The sequence below is a fragment of the Micropterus salmoides genome, unplaced genomic scaffold (assembly GCF_014851395.1).
Source record: "Micropterus salmoides isolate LMB-PRFRI ecotype aquatic unplaced genomic scaffold, ASM1485139v1 Ms_hic_scaffold_12, whole genome shotgun sequence".
NCBI lineage: Eukaryota > Metazoa > Chordata > Actinopteri > Centrarchiformes > Centrarchidae > Micropterus > Micropterus salmoides.
In genome coordinates this window covers 13044021-13063462 of record NW_024040263.1, presented here as the reverse complement: position 1 = coordinate 13063462, position 19442 = coordinate 13044021, and the positions used below count along the sequence as shown (strand labels likewise).

The 19442-nt window shown below is 42.0% G+C and overlaps 3 protein-coding genes across 5 annotated transcripts; 2 read left to right on the top strand and 1 right to left on the bottom strand.

Annotated features, from left to right (window-relative positions):
* The first annotated feature begins 76 nt into the window (after positions 1–76).
* Positions 77–6823, top strand: si:ch211-113e8.10 (E3 ubiquitin-protein ligase ZFP91). 3 transcript variants are annotated; one of them, XM_038713431.1, is made up of 13 exons: positions 85–288; positions 525–992; positions 1268–1305; positions 1494–1610; positions 2051–2090; positions 2460–2570; positions 2654–2746; positions 2877–3062; positions 3358–3408; positions 3659–3737; positions 4350–4464; positions 4584–4683; positions 4783–6823. In XM_038713431.1, the coding sequence occupies exons 2-13, from the start codon at positions 580–582 to the stop codon at positions 5780–5782; spliced, it is 2343 nt and encodes a 780-aa protein (XP_038569359.1). In that variant the 5' UTR covers positions 85–288; positions 525–579; the 3' UTR covers positions 5783–6823. The 3 variants fall into 3 exon arrangements, with proteins under 3 accessions (XP_038569360.1, XP_038569359.1, XP_038569358.1); XM_038713432.1 differs by having other exon boundaries at positions 77–992; positions 2054–2090; XM_038713430.1 differs by having other exon boundaries at positions 86–992.
* si:ch211-113e8.11 lies at positions 6663–8202 on the bottom strand. Its single transcript, XM_038713433.1, has 3 exons — positions 8184–8202; positions 7931–8075; positions 6663–7774 (listed from the first exon to the last, which is right to left on the bottom strand). The coding sequence occupies exons 2-3, from the start codon at positions 8011–8013 to the stop codon at positions 7099–7101; spliced, it is 759 nt and encodes a 252-aa protein (XP_038569361.1). The 5' UTR covers positions 8014–8075; positions 8184–8202; the 3' UTR covers positions 6663–7098.
* A 2316-nt stretch (positions 8203–10518) lies between these two features.
* Positions 10519–17916, top strand: cntf (ciliary neurotrophic factor). Its single transcript, XM_038713429.1, has 3 exons — positions 10519–10963; positions 13387–13701; positions 13802–17916. Exons 1-3 carry the CDS (start codon positions 10844–10846, stop codon positions 13973–13975), a joined length of 609 nt encoding a protein of 202 aa, XP_038569357.1. The 5' UTR covers positions 10519–10843; the 3' UTR covers positions 13976–17916.
* Positions 17917–19442: the final 1526 nt, after the last annotated feature.

The window sequence follows — 19442 nt, the reverse complement described above, 5'->3', positions numbered from 1 at the left end:
GGAACTATGATCAATCCTTTATCTAACTTTCAATACAGTTCCCATGATGCCTCGGCTGCCATGTGTGTGCACGCGGAGCTCCTGCTCTCAGCTGCTGCCGTATTTGCAGATTTATAAACACTGCGGCTAGGCCTACTCTATCTACATCAGGCCGGGAGGGAAATCCAGATATTTCTTACAGTTGCTAAAATGCGTTGCCGCCCCTGAACGTAAACTCAGTTTATATTTGGCTTAAAGGAGACGCAACAAAGCGCACAAAATGGTTGTGCTCCAGGCCCGGCTGAATAAGTAGGTTTACTACTATAGCTTTAAGAACGCAAAAATAGTGTCTGCTTCTTTAAAATTATGTCGGTTTATTGCTGAATAGATAATTAAGAAAAGTTTTCAATTTCTAATCAATAAATGCATGCATTTAATTTGCGACGAACCCACCGCAGTCACAGAAAATGTCCCACTGTTGGATAAAGGCCGCTTGCAATCAAAACGTCTTTTAACTAGATGTCCGTTTTTCCTCAAATTGCAAGTAAACCTGCTTGACTTTAAGCGGAATTTGAGGTAGCCTGAAGTGTCTTCACGGTGATGGAACCGGCCTGCGACCGAACAACGGGTGTAAATAAAGGTGACGAGCCGGCGGAGGACCAGGCCGCAGAGGAGACCGCGGCCACCGGTACGACCGTTACACCGCGGAGGGGTCTCAGAGAGCGGGGAGCGGGCCGCCCGAGGTCCGGCGTCTCCGCTTCATCAACAGACGTCAACGGAGCAGCGTCGAGCCCGCAGAGCTCTGGGAGGGTTTTAAGAGACAGGTCGACGAGGGCAGTACCGGCCTGGCTGAAGGACACCAAGAGCGACGACGAAGACGACGAACCGAGCCCGGACACCGGTGCGACCAAGCGGAGGAAGGTGTCCAACTCGAGGCGGAAGAAAAATTCTGAATCTGCGGGTTTGGCTGACGCTGGAGGGGGGGTCGCAGGTGACAGCCTTCAAGGCACAGAGTAAGTTTTGAATTGAACAGTCCCCGCCACATTTGTTTATAATGAGCTTGTCTAACGTTAGACTTTTAATTTGTGTGTTCATGTCGGTGGGGTCAGTTCCTGTCAAAAGCACGCCTTCAGCATAGCTCGTCCCCCTTTCTACAGCTCTGCATGGGGAGGGTGGAGTAAAACTTACCTGGCTGTAAAGATATTGTCATATTATTACAACTTCGAAATGCATTTTCGTTTGAGAGATATCACGAATGATGGCTTGTGTTTTCCCCTCCTTCCTGCAGCTCAGAGAACCCAAAGAAAACTGCCACAGATGCTCAAGGTAATCAGAGAAGTGTTGGGAACAACCTCTTTGATACCCTGTTTGATATCTATCTTGCTAACATTTAAGTTAAATCGGAATCTATATATGTGCAATGTGTATTTCAAAGAGCGCTAGCTTGAGTCTGCATATGCCTGTACCACACTTAATGGCGTATTTGATGGCATGCTTCTGCTCCATCGTTCCAGCTCTTCCCTCCAGACGCCCCCCAGCCCAGACTCGTGCCAAGCCCCCATCTGGCAGGGCTGCCCGTGGCTCTTCCAAGCCTGTGTGTAAAACCGAACCTGGAATGGAGAATCCAGCTGGTGAGCAACCTGTTGACACTAAGCCACAATGATTTAGCATGTTGGCCTGTAATTCCCAAATTAAAAAGCGCAGCACACAGAAGCACCATGCCCACCATTGTTCTTCAGGATATTATTCATTCTGTGGAAAACCTTCAGTGACATCTTGTTCAGTTGACATGGGATGCTTGTGATTGTAGTGTAACTAATGGGATCAGTGCTGCCTTTTGAGTTAAAAATCTGGGTGGTTTCTTCCCTCTACTTCCAATAACTCACTTAGAGCGAACCTAGTAGACTACAATATAAATGTTTTTGTGTTTTACGCTTTCATGCCTTTTCCTATTTGGCATCATTTAAACAAATGTGTGCATATATAGAAATTGTATGGCTCTATTGGCTAAGAGTGCTTTTGCTTCCTTTCTCGAACTCATGGTGTCTTTCATTCTGTGTTTGTCGCGCAGCAGTGAAAGGAGAGGAAAACAATAAAGAGAAGTGTGAAATGTAAGTATAAGTTTGGCCCCTTTATTAAGGGTTTCCTTAAGTTAAAGATTAAAGGTATTGTAGGCTGTTATCAACAGCTGATCTTTGACACACTCTGGGATTTACTTGCTTTAACTGTGATGTCATGGAATATCATTTTAAAATTTATTTAAAAAGCATCAGACGTGTTTTAGCTTTAACAACAGAGGCTTCATAACATATCATACATCATAAGCATAGATCTTGTTCTGCTATTTATGGCCCACTGAGCCCATGGCTTTTTGCGCGTACTGCCTTACTTGTGTGTGTGTGTGTGTGTATATAGTGACAGTATGTGACTGAGTGAGAGCGCTGTGTTTTGATGACTGCTGTGTTTTTATGCTGTCTCAGTAAAAAGAAAGAGGACAACATAAAGGATGTTGCTGAACCAGTCGTGGATGATGACGACGTTCCATTTCACGATGACCCAAACAACCTCGGCTACCAGCCACAGAGTCAGAGGTACACTTACCTCAAGCGCAGTCACTTGACCCAGTACAGAAAGTGGGGAATTCTGTTTCAGTGATTTGTTGTTTCGCTTTCAGTGGTGCGGAGGAGGAGGAGGGCCTCAGCAGTGATGAAGATGTTCCTTTTAGAGATGACCTAAATGACCAGAGCTACAACCCGAAGGCGGAAAGGTGTGTGTGTGTGTGTGTGTGTGTGTGTGTGTGTGTGTGCGCGCGCTGTGTGTCTGACATATTTAGAAATCGGCAACATATTTTTGTTTTGTTTTAATATGTCTCTCTTTTTTTTTTTTCTTTCTCTCAGGGATGTCCCTAAACCAAAGCGCAGAGCTGCTCCAAGACAGAAGGAGAAGAAAGAGAAAGAGAGGGTACCTAAAAAAGAGAAAGAGGTTGCTGAGATAAAGATAGAAGGTTTGGACAACTTGGAGAGTGTGGAAGAGGAAGTAAAGCTAGAAGAAGAAATAGTGGAGGACCCAGATGGACCCAGGAAGTAAGTAGTGCCAGTTTTTTAAAATCAGTTTTTGACTGAAGCGTGCCAGTCAGTGTAACAATAGACACATATGTCTAATTAGCTACAATTGTACTTACTCATTTACTCATTTTAAACTCTGCATGTGAAACACTAAGCAGTTGTTCTCCTGTGACTGTATTATTCAGTTTCTGTCTGAATGTAATGGGAGCAAACTCCTTTTCTAAACGACTTTGTGTTCAATACAATAATATAACAAGATTTTTCCATTGCAACTCAGTTTGGTTTATTTCTTTTCTCTTTTCCTCTGTGTTAGGAGAGGCCGGCGGAAAAAAGATGATAAAACCCCTCGGCTGCCAAAGAGAAGGTGAAGATGTCTGTTTTTTAGGCCATCATAATCTGAACTTTATAATATGATTTTATGAAAATTATCTTGTCACAATTATGTCCAGTAATAAAGGATATGGTAGTGATTGGTAATTCACATAATGAGCAGCACATTCGGGTATGTGGGCTATAAATGAGGACTTTGAGATCCATTTAACATTTGCTGTGTGTGTGTGTGTGTGTGTGTGTGTGTGTGTGTGTGTGTGTACATGCATGCTTCACCCACACAGGAAGAAGCCCCCGGTGCAGTATGTGCGCTGTGAAATGGAAGGCTGTGGGACAGTCCTGGCTCATCCTCGCTACCTACAGGTCTGCCTCAGCAGCTACACAGTCATACTGAGGGTTATTTACATCCGTCACTCTGAGCTACTGCCATTCAAATGTAATCACTGGGGATCTATTCCAAACTTTGCTGTGGACCACTTAATTTTCAAACATATACACTACAAAAGAGCTTCTACTAACAATCATTATAGAATAATCTGTCAATTTAATTTTTTTTTTTTTTTATTAAATTATATTGCAGTCCACAAAATGCCAGAATATAGTGACAAATGTCCATCAAAGGTTCCTAGGTGGCGTCTTCAAATTGCTGGACTTTTGTTGATCACTTATTAATTAATCAACAAATAGTTTTTGCACTAAAAGGGGTCCAAGTATTTTTCTGGCAGATGTTTAATATGGCTTAATATCCATATCAGGGGATATAAGCATAATTGTGATAAAACATAATATACTTTTTCTTTGACAATTTGACTGTACAAGCTGTCATCGAAGTCATACTGTTACAGCCTCAAACGAAAACATCAGAGCAGCAACATGAACTTTTTTTATTTAAGTTCAGTTTTCATTCTGCTAGCCCCTCCGTTCTCCTGTTAGTGATGATCTGTTTCTAAATGTTTTCTTTGTTTTGCACCCCAGCACCATATAAAGTACCAACACTTACTCAAGAAGAAGTACGTATGTCCTCATCCGTCTTGTGGAAGACTTTTCCGACTACAGAAGCAGCTGCTGCGTCATGCAAAGCACCACACAGGTACACATAGTGTATATACATGCGGCATACATTAGCTTCGATCTGTGTGACTATTTCTTGTTATATTTGATAAAGTGTATGGAGAACACATCTATATGTTGAGTGTTGTGTGATTCTAGACCAGAGGGACTACATCTGTGAGTTCTGTGCTCGTGCCTTCAAGAGCTCCCACAACCTCGCTGTACACCGCATGATTCACACGGGAGAGAAGCCCCTACAGTTAGTACTTCTCTGTTCACAATTTTCATTCTCTTCACTTGGACACAACATTTTCTGGCAACACTTGAAAGCATTTTCTATCCATTTTTTACCCTACAGGTGTGAAATCTGCGGCTTCACATGTCGCCAGAAGGCGTCTCTCAACTGGCACATGAAGAAGCACGATGCTGATGCCACCTATCAGTTCTCCTGCTCCATTTGTGGCAAGAAGTTTGAGAAGAAGGACTGTGTGGTGGCCCATAAGGCCAAGAGTCACCCTGAGGTGCTTATTGCTGAGGCGCTGGCAGCCAACGCCGGCGCCCTCATCACAACTCCCGCCTCCCTGCTGGAGCTGCCAAGAAACCCCATGCAAGCAGAGGTCACCAGCCTGGATGTGAGCCAAGTAGGGCAGGATAGGCAGATGGACCAGCTGAGCCAGGAAGGGCAAGTTGGGCAGCAAGTGGTTCAGGTGTCCCAGATGGGTCACATGACCCAACAAGTGAGTCACCAGGTGGTGTTACTGGGACAAGACCAGAGCCTCCATACCATGCAGGTGCCAGTGACGATTGCCCTATCGCCCATTGACCCCCCTTCACCGGCTGACAACCAGCATCAGACTCACCTCCAGCTCCAGATGCCCGTCCAGTTTGTGCAGGCCGCTCAGCAGCCACAGCAGCCCCAAATCCAGCAACTCACCCTCCATTCCAGCTCAGTGGTGACCCAGCATCAACCCCAGCCCCTTCAGTCATATACCTCTCAGCAGCAGAGCCAGGGGCAGACACAAATTCTTCAAATGACCTTCCAGCCGGTCAGCCAGTCGCAGACCCACAATCAGCAGATCCCCATTCTAGCCACTTCTCAGCAGCTCCAGACCCTGCAGACAGCCGGCCCAAGCCCTCCCCTCCTGTCCGCACCTCATCCCCAGTCCCAGGATACAGCCTCCACCAACGGGGGCAGCTTTATTGTGGACAATGCGGTGCTCTCGTCTTCCTCTCCTTCAGTCAGCTCTCTTCAGCAGGCAGAAGCTGTAGGGGCAGATGGTGTAGTCTGGGAGCAGACAGGACACGGGGACGTTCTGTCAGACAGCAGTGGGAGACATGTGCAGCAGGCCCTCATGTAGAACAAGGAGAGTGCACACTAAACCGATTATGTGAGCAGTGACCTGATATACTGTATAACAATATTTGAGGTAAATGTAGGATCACCAATATATTACGTACTGTTCACTCATAGTCATATTTGGTAGCTTTTTAGAATATCTGTATCAGGGAAACCATGTATGTGTCTGTATGTGTAAGTTGTTGCCTTTGTACATAAGTCATGTAAACTTAACTAGCCTTTTATGTGAGAGTGTGTGTGTGTGTGTGTGTATATGATGCTGAGGTTATGTTGCAATGCTGTTGCGATTATGCAATAATATAGCATACCTCTTTGTAAAATACAGCACATCAAATGCCTATTGGTGTGGCATCAGTGTTCCTACTGGAACAAATTAACTCTATTTATATTGTGGATTAACACAAAGCCACATTAGAAAGCTATAAACAGCCTCCAAAATAAGTGTGGAGTGAGTAAATTCTGTTTAAATAAACAGGCAGCTATTTTTTCATTTATTGTCCAGATCTACTGTAAAGTCTTTATTAGGTAGGGTTAAAAGAAAAACTTAACAGAAAAAGATCTAAGCTCTTAAAGAGACACATTTCAAAACATGGAAAGCATGGACAAAGAAGATGTTTCACAGGCCTGTAAGAAGTCACAAAATATGCACGTTTTAGTGATGTTGGCAGTGTCATTATTCGTTTCAATGACATCTGTGCAGATGTTTGTTTAGCCTGGCTGGTGGTAGACTTGGAAAGGAATAATAACCCTTATAATGTATGTACTACTCACTGAAGTCCTCGGTCATTATAGTCAGCCAAATAGTGACATTTGACATTGCACCCATAACGTAACGGCAAGCACAGTCCCTGAATAAGACAAACTCAAAGTGTGTCAATAACTTTTGAAGTGTAATGTAATTTAATAAGCAAAGGTATGTAGAAACCTTGGAGCATATGTCAATACTAAATCTGCACCTCTCTGATTTGTGATTTAGGATGTGTGGTAGAGCAAACACAAAAACTGTTCATTTCTATGATGTAAATAAATGTCTCAACATTTATCCAAAGTCTATTCACTGAGAGTCTGACAACAGGGGGGGGGACAAATGTCTTCAACTGGGGCAGCTGTCCTTAAGTTGATCAACCGTTAGTAGTGAGGTTGGTGGTTCAGTCAGGTGGCAGAGGCTGCCGGATGTAATGTAAAGTATGCCTGAGTTATTAATTGATCCTACTGATGTACAGTACACAATTTCTACAACATACACACACGCTGAGAGAACATATGTTATCACTATTATTGCTTTATGACGCAGTGTAACAGCTCCTGAAACATCCATCAGGACATATTGATCCGATCTCTGTCCCTATGCATGGCATACTGCTTCATTGCTCGTTTAGGAGGAATCAAGGTGTTACTCAGTCCAACCCTCCTCTTCTTTGCTTTCTGCCCTCCTGATTCTTCCTCTTTTGTCTCCTGCTGGAGGTTCTGGGATCCTGAGCCACCTGCGTGGCACTCGGCTTTATCTGACGCAGGTGTTTCCTCACTCGCAGGTGGATGGCAGTCAGTGGGAGTGACCGGGGTCTGGAGGTCACTGTCATGAGCAAACTTGCACTTGATCCCAAACCTGCACCTTCCGTCTTTCCTGTATGACACGCATATCCTTTTGCCTCCTATCTGGGAGGGTTTGGCCTGCATTGTGAGGGGGACGTGTTTCTGCAAGGCGCTGAGCTTCTGGTCTGCCTGAGCCTTGAAGGGGTTGGCAAACACGCCGCTGTCAGAGCAGGTATTCAGAGAAGGAGGAGGTAGTTTATTGGAGGCGAGGGAGCCCAGGGATGGAGCAGGCAGGGTGGTGTGACAGGCTGCAGAAGATGCTTGGGGTTGTAACGGTGAGGGAGACGGATCTGGGTCCTCTTCCTCTGCTTCTGATTCACTTGAACCAGAGCCAGGCGCTAGCAAAAAGTTCCGGGTCCTTGTGACAGCTGATGCTTCATCACCTATCTCATTAGCAGAACTTCAAGGAAGAAAAGGGGCAGAGAGAGACGGAGAATAAGAGTTACACGAGAGACGTTAACACAGCCTATGTACGCTAAGTTAGTATTATTTGCAATGATCTGAAAATCTAAACCTGTTTTGTGATATATGCATTTTTTTTTAAATGAATACACACCCAACACTGTCGTCGTTGACGTCCTCTACATCTCCATCGCTGTCGGACTCCGAGGACACCCCGTATCCAACCAGAGAGTTCATGTTCACCTGAAGCTAAGCTAGCTGGCTGGTAGGCTTGGTCTCCAAATTAAAGCGCGCTGTTCCTTGATAGCAAGTAAACAGTTGAAAGTATTAACATAGTACAGCAGGAAATATTAAATCATTCCCATTTCCTCTCTAAATGAAACGTCCAGGTTTCCAGTAACAATTACCTGGTGTCATTTAGCCGCTGCTCTGTGTTTACATTAGAGGCGCCTGCACTGACACCTGCAGCACAGGCGGGGTATTACACCTTTAAATCATTACCCACCCACAAACACTGATCCGTGACCGCTACGCAACCAACATTAAGTATATTTTGCACGTATAGGGATGTGATCAGTGGTGGACAGTACATTTACTCAAGTACTGTGCGTAAGTACATATTTGAGGTACTTCTCAAAGTGAAATATTGTCGCCTACTTTGTGTTACCTTAAAAATTAAGCTTTTTACACACAAAACATGCAGAGTGTATCAAATATGATGTTTTGTTATAAATAAAACTACCCACCAGCTTATACACGTAGGCTGAAACTAGTAGTCGGTTCACAGAAATTAATCAGTGCAACTATTTTGATCTAGAAAAAGTAATTTTTCATACAAAAACATTTTATCGTTCCAGCTTCACAAATATGAACATTTGCTGCTTTTCTTTTTGATTATTTGAATTAAACAAACAAAATAAGCATTATGAAGGTGTCACTTTGGGCTCTGCGTAACTGTGACAGCATTGCTCACGCAGTGCGGCCTGGCTAGCTCAGTTAGTAGAGCATGAGACTCTTAATCTCAGGGTCGTGGGTTGGGCGCATTACTGTTGGTGCAGCATTAGCAAGTCCCTGAACCCCTTTACTGCTCCTCATCCTAGGGTGGGTAAACTACAGAGGTCCAAATTGGGATATTTGGCCCATTCAATAAAAATGTCTTCTGATTATTATAAGGGTGTTAATAATGGATAATGCACACGTGTGTGAGAGACCCATCCACAAATGTGTCCCCAAGTAAGACATTTAACCTCTAGTTGCTCCAGAGGTCTGCGACCCCTCACATATATAACAATTGTAAGTCACTTTGGATATATATATATATATATATATATATATATATACACATATATAAATGTAATGTCTCACTATTTTCAGAAATTTTACAATCGATTAATGGAGAAAATAATTAGCAGATGACTCCAGAATGAAAATAATTAGTAGTTGCAGTCCAATACAAAATACCTCACAACGAGTTCCACCTCAAAAACTAGTAAAATCCTGCTTTTAAATGAACACATGGGGAATAATTAGCTCATGATAGAATATATAATAGTACAATAACAGTCACAGGAACATTTTACTGCTTTGAACACTTTTACTTTCAAGACTTTAAGTACATTTCCCTGATCATACTTACATATTTTTACTTAAGTAACATTTTCAATACAGAAAGTTTACTTTACTGTGTGGTATTAGTACTTAAGAAAAGGATCTAAAAACTTCATCCACCACTGGATGTGATATATTGTCAGAGGTTGTTAATTTAACACATTACACATTTACACATTACTTTTAGCATTTGTTCAAATAGGCTACTGAAATCAGCACAATCTATACATTTTATATGTTTGTAAGGCATTGTGGAATAGTTTTTAGTATTATGTTTGTAAATGTTTTGAATAACTTCTTGCTTCCTTTCTTCTGTTAGAGGGCATGCTGGCTTACTAACGTGGCTTACTGGCAGTCTAAATGTAACAAACCCATCACTAACATTCCTGTCATTGGTTACACCTGTTGTTTTTCCACTATGACAAGTAAAAATGTCTACTATGAGGGTGTCCAACATATGCAGTTATTTATACTCCATATAAGGCTTCTTTTCTTTGCTGTATTGTGCCATACTGAGAGTTATTTTGATGAAGCAAATACATGGTTCAAATCACCATTATATCCATTGTATTGGTACTTTCAGATTGTTAACAGTATGGTATGGTTTTATAGAAATACCACAGTATTAAAAAAACTACATTAGATGTAAAAGTCCTGCATTTAAAATATTACTTACAGTATCAAAATAAGTCATTTAATGTTGTATTATCATATTATTGGATCATAATTATAAATGCATGCATTAATCTAGGCCTAAGCAGTTCATTAGTGTGAAACTAATTCAAAGTGCTTTATAAGGGAGGTTATGGTCAAATTTTATAAACTGATCACATTTAGTAGCATAAAGCAGAAATACTGGTCTAATCAAGTAAAGTTAAGTAGCCTACCTCAAAACAGTACTTAGGCAGCCACTTATAGTAGCCTATAGTTTATTTGTGATTTTGCTGTGATCTTTTGTATAGCCTACTTTTATCATGCACCTACCGAAGCAGATTGAAATAGTCCAGACAACATCCTGCTTACATCTTTGTCACTACCAGTAAGTCAGATCAGCTCCCCATGAATAAGTTGATGAGCTCTTCCCTCCTCCCCCTCTCCTCCCCTCCTTCACTCTCCGCCCCAGCATGTCCCCTTAAATTCCTCTTGTCTGGCATCAGGTTCCCGGGGGAAAGGGCGGAGAGTTGGCAACAAACTCTGTAACGTAAGTAACAGTAAGCAGACAAGGTCCGACAAACTGGGAAACTCGTTTTACCGAAAACCGAAGAGAGGAGAAGCCGTCTCTGGCTCCAGTTCACGCCGACTGAGTTTCAGCAAAGGGGAGCGGAAGGGCAGTGAACCATGAACCGCGGTGTTGTCGGGATGAGGCAGGCGCACACGGGCATATATTAGTGGGGACAGTCTGTTGCTCTACTGCTCCAACTGCGAGCGTGTTTTCCCGGCAGAGGCAGCTGGAGGTCCAATGGCAGACAGGCGGACTAGAGGCATGACCGGCTCGGATCTGGGCAGGACCACCGCGGCCCGAGCTGCTGCTATAGCGGAGCAGCTTCACCATGAGTGTTCTGTCTTGCTGGAACTTTATGTGAGTAAAGGAGCTACTGTTTCCCACTGGGTGCAACCTGCCAGCAGATCACAGTCCCGCATAGTCCCGAGCTAAAGACTGTGTGTGGATAAAGGAGAGTGAGAAATAGGCCAAGGTTAAATGGAAAATTAATAGATTTTTTTCCCTCCCTCCTGAGTGCGTGTGTCATGGGTGTCCTATGTACAAGCATGTCTGTAACTTTGTGTGCATGTCACTGTGTGTGTGCTTGAAAGAAGTACGTGGGCAAAGTGTGTGTTTTCTTGTGAGAGAGAGAGTGGGAGAAAGAGAGGATAAGAATTGAACGATGAAAGGGATGCATGCAAAAGCAAGATAAGAGGGAGGAGTGTGTGCTTATGTGTGTGTGTGTGTGTGTGAAAGAGAAATAAATTATGTCTAAGACAGCAGGGGGTAGGAATGCAGTGTGTGTGGGGTGGGGGCTTGGAATGACAGAAGTGGGCGTTTTTTCCTGGCACAATGTCATCAATGCCTGGGCATGAAGCCTTGTCTCTTTTCCACAAGTCTCTTTGCCTATAGGTGTGAGAGCTACCGGCTATTAAATGTTCTTGGTTTCCTGCCAGTTCACCGCCCCATCCTTCCTTGCTTTCATGTGTCTTGCCAGGAGCAAGGGAGCGGCATATAACTTCATCCACTTCACTCCCCAGGATTTGACCGTTCCTTCCTCTAACCTTCATGTCTTCTGCAATTTTCTTCTCTCTTGAAACTTTTTTGTATGTGCACTCATCACTGACTTTGTGGGCATATGGTTTTGTTTTGGAGATATTCCATTGATCACACCATGAAGTGATTAGATATGTCATAGCCTGTCATACAGAGATATATGCATATGTACATGTTTTCTCTCCTTGGAAGGGGGGATTGTCTCTGATATAGGATTTAGTTTAGTCTCTGGCACATTGGTCTCAAATGAATCCAATGCAGATTGAATGTTTTTTAGGCAGAGTATTATTTTTTCCAGGCGGGCTGTCCCTTGCCTATTCATTGGGTGGGAAAACATTCATTTGCAACATCCATTTGATACCTCGTAAATCATTTTCAGAGCTTACCACGTTATCATTATTCACAATGATCCATGAGAATATTGCTTCTGGCTACAGTATCGCTTCCCGGGGTATCCATAACTGCCTGAATCACATTTCCTCTGCAGGCTGAGCAGTAAACATTAACTTCCTTCCCTTGACTCTCAGAGCATACAGGTCACATTAGGCCACTCTGTCACTCTGGTTCTAACTTGCATGCAGGGTTCAACATTAACGCCTCAGTATAATGTCACAAGGAGGCCTCTGGGATTCACAACTCACCGAAGTACTGAAACTGATGCCAGATACAATCATGCCAGTAAAGTGTCCCGTCAACATCACGTCAGATATGTCATAATGTAGCTCTAAGAGTTCAGAGGTGCTGTTTATCAGACATAGATATACTGTAGGCCTATTGATTTTATATCAATGTTAAAGAATAGTTTTGGGAAATGGGCCTATTCGTTTTCCTTGCTAAGAGTTGAATGAGAAGATTAATACCACTGTTAGCTGTGTATGGTAAATACGATGTCACCACCAGCAGCTGGTTAGCTTAGCTTAGCATAAAGAGCGGAAACAGGCAGATTTTACTATATCAGGACAGAGCCAGGCTAGCGGGTTCCCCCTACTAGCACCTCTAAAGCTCACTAATCAAAATGTTATATCACCTTTATTTAATCCTACAAAAAGTGTAAAAACAACAATTTGTGGTTAGCCAGGCTAGCTGTTTCCCCGTTTTCAGTCTGACTGTAGCTACGTCGTGCAGACATATCAGAGATATCAATCTAACTCTGCAGTAAAGTGATATACAATATTAGCTTAAAATGTTTAACTATTTCCTTAATTTCAGCATACAGTATGTGTTAAGGATTTTGAGTTTCAGATGTTGACTTCCACTAGAAAGTCGGGTCACACCATAGTCTTTTATATAGTCAGGTATTGCATGTGTTGCACCTACAAAAGTACTCCTCCCGCTTCTGTGGTGCTTTGGTGTTATTTTAACTGGCTCATTTTAACCTTTCATATGTTGACTTAATACATCCTCAACTGGACATGGGAACACACATTCTTATTGAAGACTTTGTCCTAGAAGACCTTGTCCTCTGTTGCGTATATTTTATTCTTTGAAGCAGTGTGAATGAGCCTGAACAAATTCCTATCACATTAGGAGAAAATCCCCGATGCCTCTCAGACAATGATCTTCATAAATTGCTGTCAACAGTGACATCAGTGTGGTTAGTACTTGATAGTAAGCATTTCTCAATCTTCAACTTATGCACTTCACTTCGCAACTGCTCCTCCTTGTCCTTTTCATTAACACCCTCCCAAATCTCACTTGTGTTCTTAATTTCCACCCTCTTTGTTTTTTCTCTTTTCCCCCTCAAGAGAAAGAAGGAGAATTTCACTGCTGATGTTGCGGTGGCTGACGGCCGTCTGGTGTCCGTCCCTCCTCCTTCCTCCCAGCTGGACACCAGGGACAAGCTCTGGCGTCTCCACTCTGCTCTGCTACAGTGCCGCAGCTTGCTGGACCGAGCCATCGCCAAAGAGGAAGAGGAGCTGGGCGATGGGAAAAAGGGTGAGTATGAGACCCAGAGGAAGATGGTGAAGGACAGGCTGTCGCTTCTCTTAATCAACACTGGAGAACTCCTCAAAGCTGTTGACGGTACGGCAGTCCTGACTCCCAGCTCGGAGGGTTTGGAGGTAGGTGCTGATGAGGTCGACAGAGGTGTTCTGATGATGGTGAAAGTGCTGGACTGAAATTAAGGCAGAGCTTGGTGATCTCTCCCCTTCTCATTGGCAGTTAGACGATCCGACCATTCTGTTTGAGCTGAAGCTTTGGGTATACCGGATCTTCAAAGAGGTGGACTACTGGACCAAGACAGCCATCACCACCTTGCAAGCCATGCCCTCGGTGGTTGCCAAGGAGCGAACGAGGAACACGCGAGTCAGGAGCATGAGGAGCGCTCGGAGATGAGATAGAAACGTGAGAAGTGTGTGTGTGCGTGTGTGTGCGCTGACATGTATGGAGAGAAATAGCCCACTGATAAAGACAGATCCCTACTGAGACAGGGAGATGAATGGGTGGGTTATTATTGGGCTTGAAGACTCCTTTTACATGAACAGACTTAAAGCCTTTGACAGAGAGGTACCAAGAGACAATAACTATGTTTATAATAGCTAATAACATTTGTTGGAAGATTATTTTAAGTATGTTAGTCTAATACAACTTTATTTATTGTTTACCATTGTAAGATGACATCCAAAAATGCATCTAGATTCTGAATTAAAATATAGCAGTTTCTTTCTTTCTTTCTTTCTTTCTTTCTTTCTCTTTCTTTCTTTCACATTTTGGCATTGAGGAAACATAACATGATTAAGTCCAACTCAAAATGCAAATGGACATGTAGCTACTTTTCTCACTTGCTAACATCAAACTCACATTCACGGTTTTGCACTCCTTTTGACACAGCTGAAGTTATTATTAAGATATACTGCAAGGATCCCCTGCAGCTGGTGGAGTAAGCAGTCAGCAAGGGACACATTCTGATGGAAATGAGAACATTTGAATTCATGCCATCACCAGTCTGTAGCTCTGATGTGTGTACTTTTGAACAAGGTGGCTGTAAATCATTCCACATAGATTCTCATCTGGGGATGGTCGGTGTGTGAACAGAAAAAGAAATCTGTGTAACAGCACCCTCTAGTGTTTACACAGTGCCATTACATATAGTCCTTTCTTGGTTTTCCTCAGTAATGCTTATGTTAAATTATCCTGTTCTTATAGTTTTATTATGTTTTTAGGGCACTTTAGTAGCAATGAAATCATGTAAAATCATGTCACAGGGTTTAGGAAGCAACAAGTGGGCATAAAAATGGGCACATAAGCAGGGACTGTAGTGAAAGTACAGTTTAATTAGAAGAAATCTACAAACTTATGTGATGAAAGAAAATTTGATGTTGATTTAATTTTAATTGTTTGATTGTTTAAAATAACATAAAACTATTTTTTGTACTTCATTTAATTTAAATGATAAAGTTTTAAAGATTTTGATTTTATTTATTTATTACCAGGTCATGTTAAAAAGCCCAGCAAGAGGGGAACAAAACCAATGTTCTACATTACAATGGTCAAAATATATCCCATTTTGACAGGGCCTGAATTCAGTCAGCTGAAAGTAAGGATTTTTGTCTGTGAAGTGATCCATTATCTTTCCACTGGGCAGTTGCAGCTTGCACTGCAATAATCAACATATAGTCGATAGGTTAACTTGTTGTGATCAGTGATCAGAACAGAGAAAATAATCAAAAATTTCCCTCAACGTTTAACTCAATGAGTCTAACCTGGGCTGCATTAATAATTAAAGTAGCATCACAGTTAGACCCAGAATGTCTTAATGATGCATTAAGCTTCAGGCTAAGAAAAAGAGAAGAGACTACAAATGGGATTAAATCCTACATATAGAAGTCTTGCCTAGATAACCAATAAGATCCATGATAACTAGCAGAAAGGGACGTGATGGGAGTAAAAAATATAGCAAGAGGTCTTTTATGGAAAAAGCAAGTAAACCTTTGTAGTATTTACATCTTCAGGATGATGAACTGGACAGCGCATACATCTAATAAAATTTTATTTATTTTTTCAAAAGGCTTTTCTGGCTCTGTTGGCTGTAGACAAAGAATAACATTGGGTTAAAAAATGCAAGTATGTTGCTACAGGAAAAGCTTGAACCAGGAATTTTGAATAACACTGTTCAAAACAAAACTGTATGTGGGAGCATTTTACTATGGAAAGTTATCATGGTGGCAATTATTTTATTCTCTGACTTGACCATTGCAAGGTAAATACTAGAATTACGCTGTACTTGTTAAAAAGTATTCCACCAATACTGGGACCACTGGGCCAATGCATTGGTCTCACTGAAGTGAATGAGGCTGCATATCTTTGACGCAGTGCTATTGTTGGTCTGAATGCAGCCTCATTGCCTGCACAACTGAGTAGTTACAGGTTTCAATGGCTTCATATTATAGCCCTCCGTTCTTCTGTTTTTGCCACACATATCATTTGTCAGTCACGGATTGACCTACACAAGACTCATACAGTCATTTTTAGACTGTCCTCCTCCTGCAGACTCCAGGAAGTACAGCACCGTGGTTACATTCCTGGCAAACAAAATGTTTTTTTTGCATATGTGCTATTGATTGATTGATTGATTGATTTTCCTAACTTTTACTGTGTGTGTTCTTTATGAGTGTCGTTTGTTACACCACTAGGTGCTCTCACTTTTGACCTCTGGGCAGAGAGAGCAAGCTGTAGACAAATGGCTCGAAGCAGAAAGAGAGGATTATGTTACCACCGCATCTGTCTATATAAGCAGCAGTCATACTGTAGGAAACTGCCACACTCATTAGAGTTGTCACAACAGTGGCTGGATTTTCACATTGTAAAGACTGTATGATTGACCCCATGTTATCCCTGATGGTCAACCAAATGTTTGGATGTACTGATGAATTGTCATTATTGTTTATCTTTTATAGTTTATAGTCAAGCGGCAATAATCCCCATCCTGCAAATGTGGCTTTATCGGTGCAATGATTGTCTTGCCGGATACACTTGTCCCTCGATAAAATGTTAACGCAAGACACCAGACACCAAAGCTAGATTTAATCTTTCGGCTGACAAATTTGTTTTGTATTACACTACATCACTGTAGTCCAAAGATCTCGTTGGTGTCTCAAATTAAATCTGTCTTTTGGAATGAAAACCATCTTCTCTTGAGCTTTTCAAGTAAAGCCCCTCTCTGACATGGAATCTGTCACATTGTTCTCTCTGTTCAAGGGCTGGCTTTTCAACTTTCAAACACACTGTAGGGCTCCGTTATGAAGAAGTATCTCTAAATGGATAGAGCAGTGCCTGATAGTTGGCATCTTTTTTGCAATATTGGAAATATATAAGGCTGCAAGTAACGAATATTTTCAAGACCGTTTATAACCAATTATTTAATTAGGTTTTTAATTGATTTAATAAAATCTCAGAAAATGGTAAAATCCCAGAGAAAGTTGACACATTCAGTTTACTATCATTGAAGACTAAAAATATAGTAAATATTTATTTTTAGAACCTGGAGCAAGTGAATTTTAGGCAGTTTTGCTGAAAAAAAGACTTAAACAAGCAGTTGATCATAAAATTAATATTTTTTAAATTAATTTTCTGCAGACAGATGAATCAACTAATCATTTCAGCTCTACAATGCTGTAACTTACGAGTATTGTACAATGTCATTTTTTTTTTTTTATCAGTATGGAAAGAAGTTCTCAAATATCATTTTTTACAAATGTAGCTTGCAGAAGTGTCTCAAATCTGCTGTTTCAAAATGTCCTGCATGATCAAAGCGCATTCACTTTGATTGATGATTGGTTTGCCCACTATATATTTGAAATTTTCGTATGTAAGAACACTGTAATCCTGACTTTGCTTTTACTGGCAATGTTACCGCTTTTATTCAAACTTGAGCCACCTAGAATATTTACGCAGTATTTTATGTCTAAAAGTGCCTTAAAACAATGTAAACAAAACAGACCAGCACTAAAGCCCTCCCATCAGTTTCATTTTATAGTGACGTATTGAATATAATACAGGGCCAATATGGCAACCAGGACATACATTTTAAACTCTAACTTCATAGTTTAAATGCTGTTATTGTTTTCATTTAAGGTCAAAATGATTACTTATCATTAATCAGCTTACAAAATATATAAGCGAGAGCACTGGTGAATGCATTGTGAATATGACACCAAAAGAATGTACAGTCTTTTATGTTTGTCTGAAACTTTGGTATGATGTAAAAACTTTATTTATTGTTGACTGTATTTCAGAGGGTGTGTGAGTGGGTTGAAATAAATTGATCTTGGCTATAATATGAGTTGTCTCTTGTATCTGTGTGACTTAAAAACAGATTGGCTCCCAAGTGTTGGTGATCAATAGAGTGTTTGAAAGACAGGAGGATGCTTTTTATTTATTTATTTTTGGTGCAAGAAAAAATGATGTGAGATAAAATGTGGTTTATTTTACATTTTGAGTGTGAATATTAGCAGTGAGATTGTGTGTTTATGTTTAACTGTAAGAAAAGACAGGATGTGTGTTTGAGCGAAAGGGGTGGGGTGTGTGTTTTAAAAGGGTGTGTGTGCATGTGTGTGTTTATGCATGTTTGTTTATACGTGTTTATGTATATGTGCATGTGTGTGTGCATCTTTTCGTTTGTGTATGTGGTTGTTAGGGAAGGAGTGGCAGCCAGGATGCCTGTGGAAGAGGGGGGAGGTGTGTGTGTGTGTGTGTGTGTGTGTGTGTGTGAGAAGGAGAGAAAGTGTGTGCAGCGAGCAAGAGAGAAAATATGCATGTGTGTTACAGGGAGAGAAAGAAAGAGAGAGAAAATGGGTGTGTGTCTGTCTCTGTGTGCTTGAAAATTCATGTGTGCATGTGGGTGTATGTGTGTCTGAGAGAGACAGAGAGATGAAAAAAGAGAAGGGGAGAGAGGGCAGGGAAGAGTGTGTTGTGTGTATGTGTGTGTGTGTGAGAGAGAGAGACAGACAGACAGAGAGAGAGACAGAGAGAGGGAGGGGTGAGCAAGCAGGAGACAGAATGTGTGTATATGTGTGCCTGTGAATACGCAGGCGTGTGTGTTCCTGTGTGTGTGTGTGTTACTGTGTGTGTGTGTGTGAGAGAAGCAGAGCAAGAGAGGGAGTGTGTGTATTTATTTGTGCGTATGTGTGTGAGAGCGAGTGAATGAGCAAGCAAGGAAGAGAGAGAGGACATGTACGTGTGTGTATCTGTGTGTGAGAGAGTGGGGGAAGGGTGTACAAGGGAGATGTGTGTGTGTGTGTGTGTGTGAAAGGAAAGAGGGAATGTGTGTGCGAGTGTGTATGCGTGTGTGTGTGAGCGCGCCTGCGTAGGAGGGAATGCGCGTGTACTTGTGTGTGTTTGTGTGACTGTATGTGTGTGTATGCTTGTGTGTGATGTGTGTGTCTGACAGAGATAGAGGGGGAGGGGTGTGTGTGTGCAGGGAGAGCTAGGAGCAAGCTCTGCAAATGGTGTGTGTATGTGTGTGTGTGTGTGTGTGTGTGTGTGTGTGTGTGTGTGTTACAGCAGCACAATATGTGCCTGTGCTGAATGAAAGGGAAATGAATGCAGTGTGTGTGTGTGTGTCTGTTACTGAGTGTGTGCTGTGGAAGAGGGTGTGTGTCCTTTATTGGAACTGTGTGTGTGTGTGTGTGTGTAGTTTGTGAGGACTGTATAATTGTGTGTTGCTGTACATGTGCACTGCTTGCACGTGCATGTGGATGTTTGTCTTCAGTAAAGATTGTGTAGCTGTGTGTGACTATGAGTGCAAGTGTGTGTGTGTCTATTTGTGTGTTACACACACAAATAGACACACACACACACACAC

Coding starts and splice junctions, on each gene's coding strand:
- cntf (XM_038713429.1), top strand. CDS start 10,844: ATGGCAGACAGGCGGACTAGAGGCATGACCGGCTCGGATCTGGGCAGG. Junction 10,964..13,386: donor CTGTCTTGCTGGAACTTTAT/GTGAGTAAAGGA, acceptor TTCCCCCTCAAG/AGAAAGAAGGAGAATTTCAC. Junction 13,702..13,801: donor CCAGCTCGGAGGGTTTGGAG/GTAGGTGCTGAT, acceptor TCTCATTGGCAG/TTAGACGATCCGACCATTCT.
- si:ch211-113e8.10 (XM_038713431.1), top strand. CDS start 580: ATGGAACCGGCCTGCGACCGAACAACGGGTGTAAATAAAGGTGACGAG. Junction 2,747..2,876: donor TACAACCCGAAGGCGGAAAG/GTGTGTGTGTGT, acceptor TCTTTCTCTCAG/GGATGTCCCTAAACCAAAGC. Junction 4,465..4,583: donor TCATGCAAAGCACCACACAG/GTACACATAGTG, acceptor GTGTGATTCTAG/ACCAGAGGGACTACATCTGT.
- si:ch211-113e8.11 (XM_038713433.1), bottom strand. CDS start 8,013: ATGAACTCTCTGGTTGGATACGGGGTGTCCTCGGAGTCCGACAGCGAT. Junction 7,775..7,930: donor GTCAACGACGACAGTGTTGG/GTGTGTATTCAT, acceptor TCTTCCTTGAAG/TTCTGCTAATGAGATAGGTG.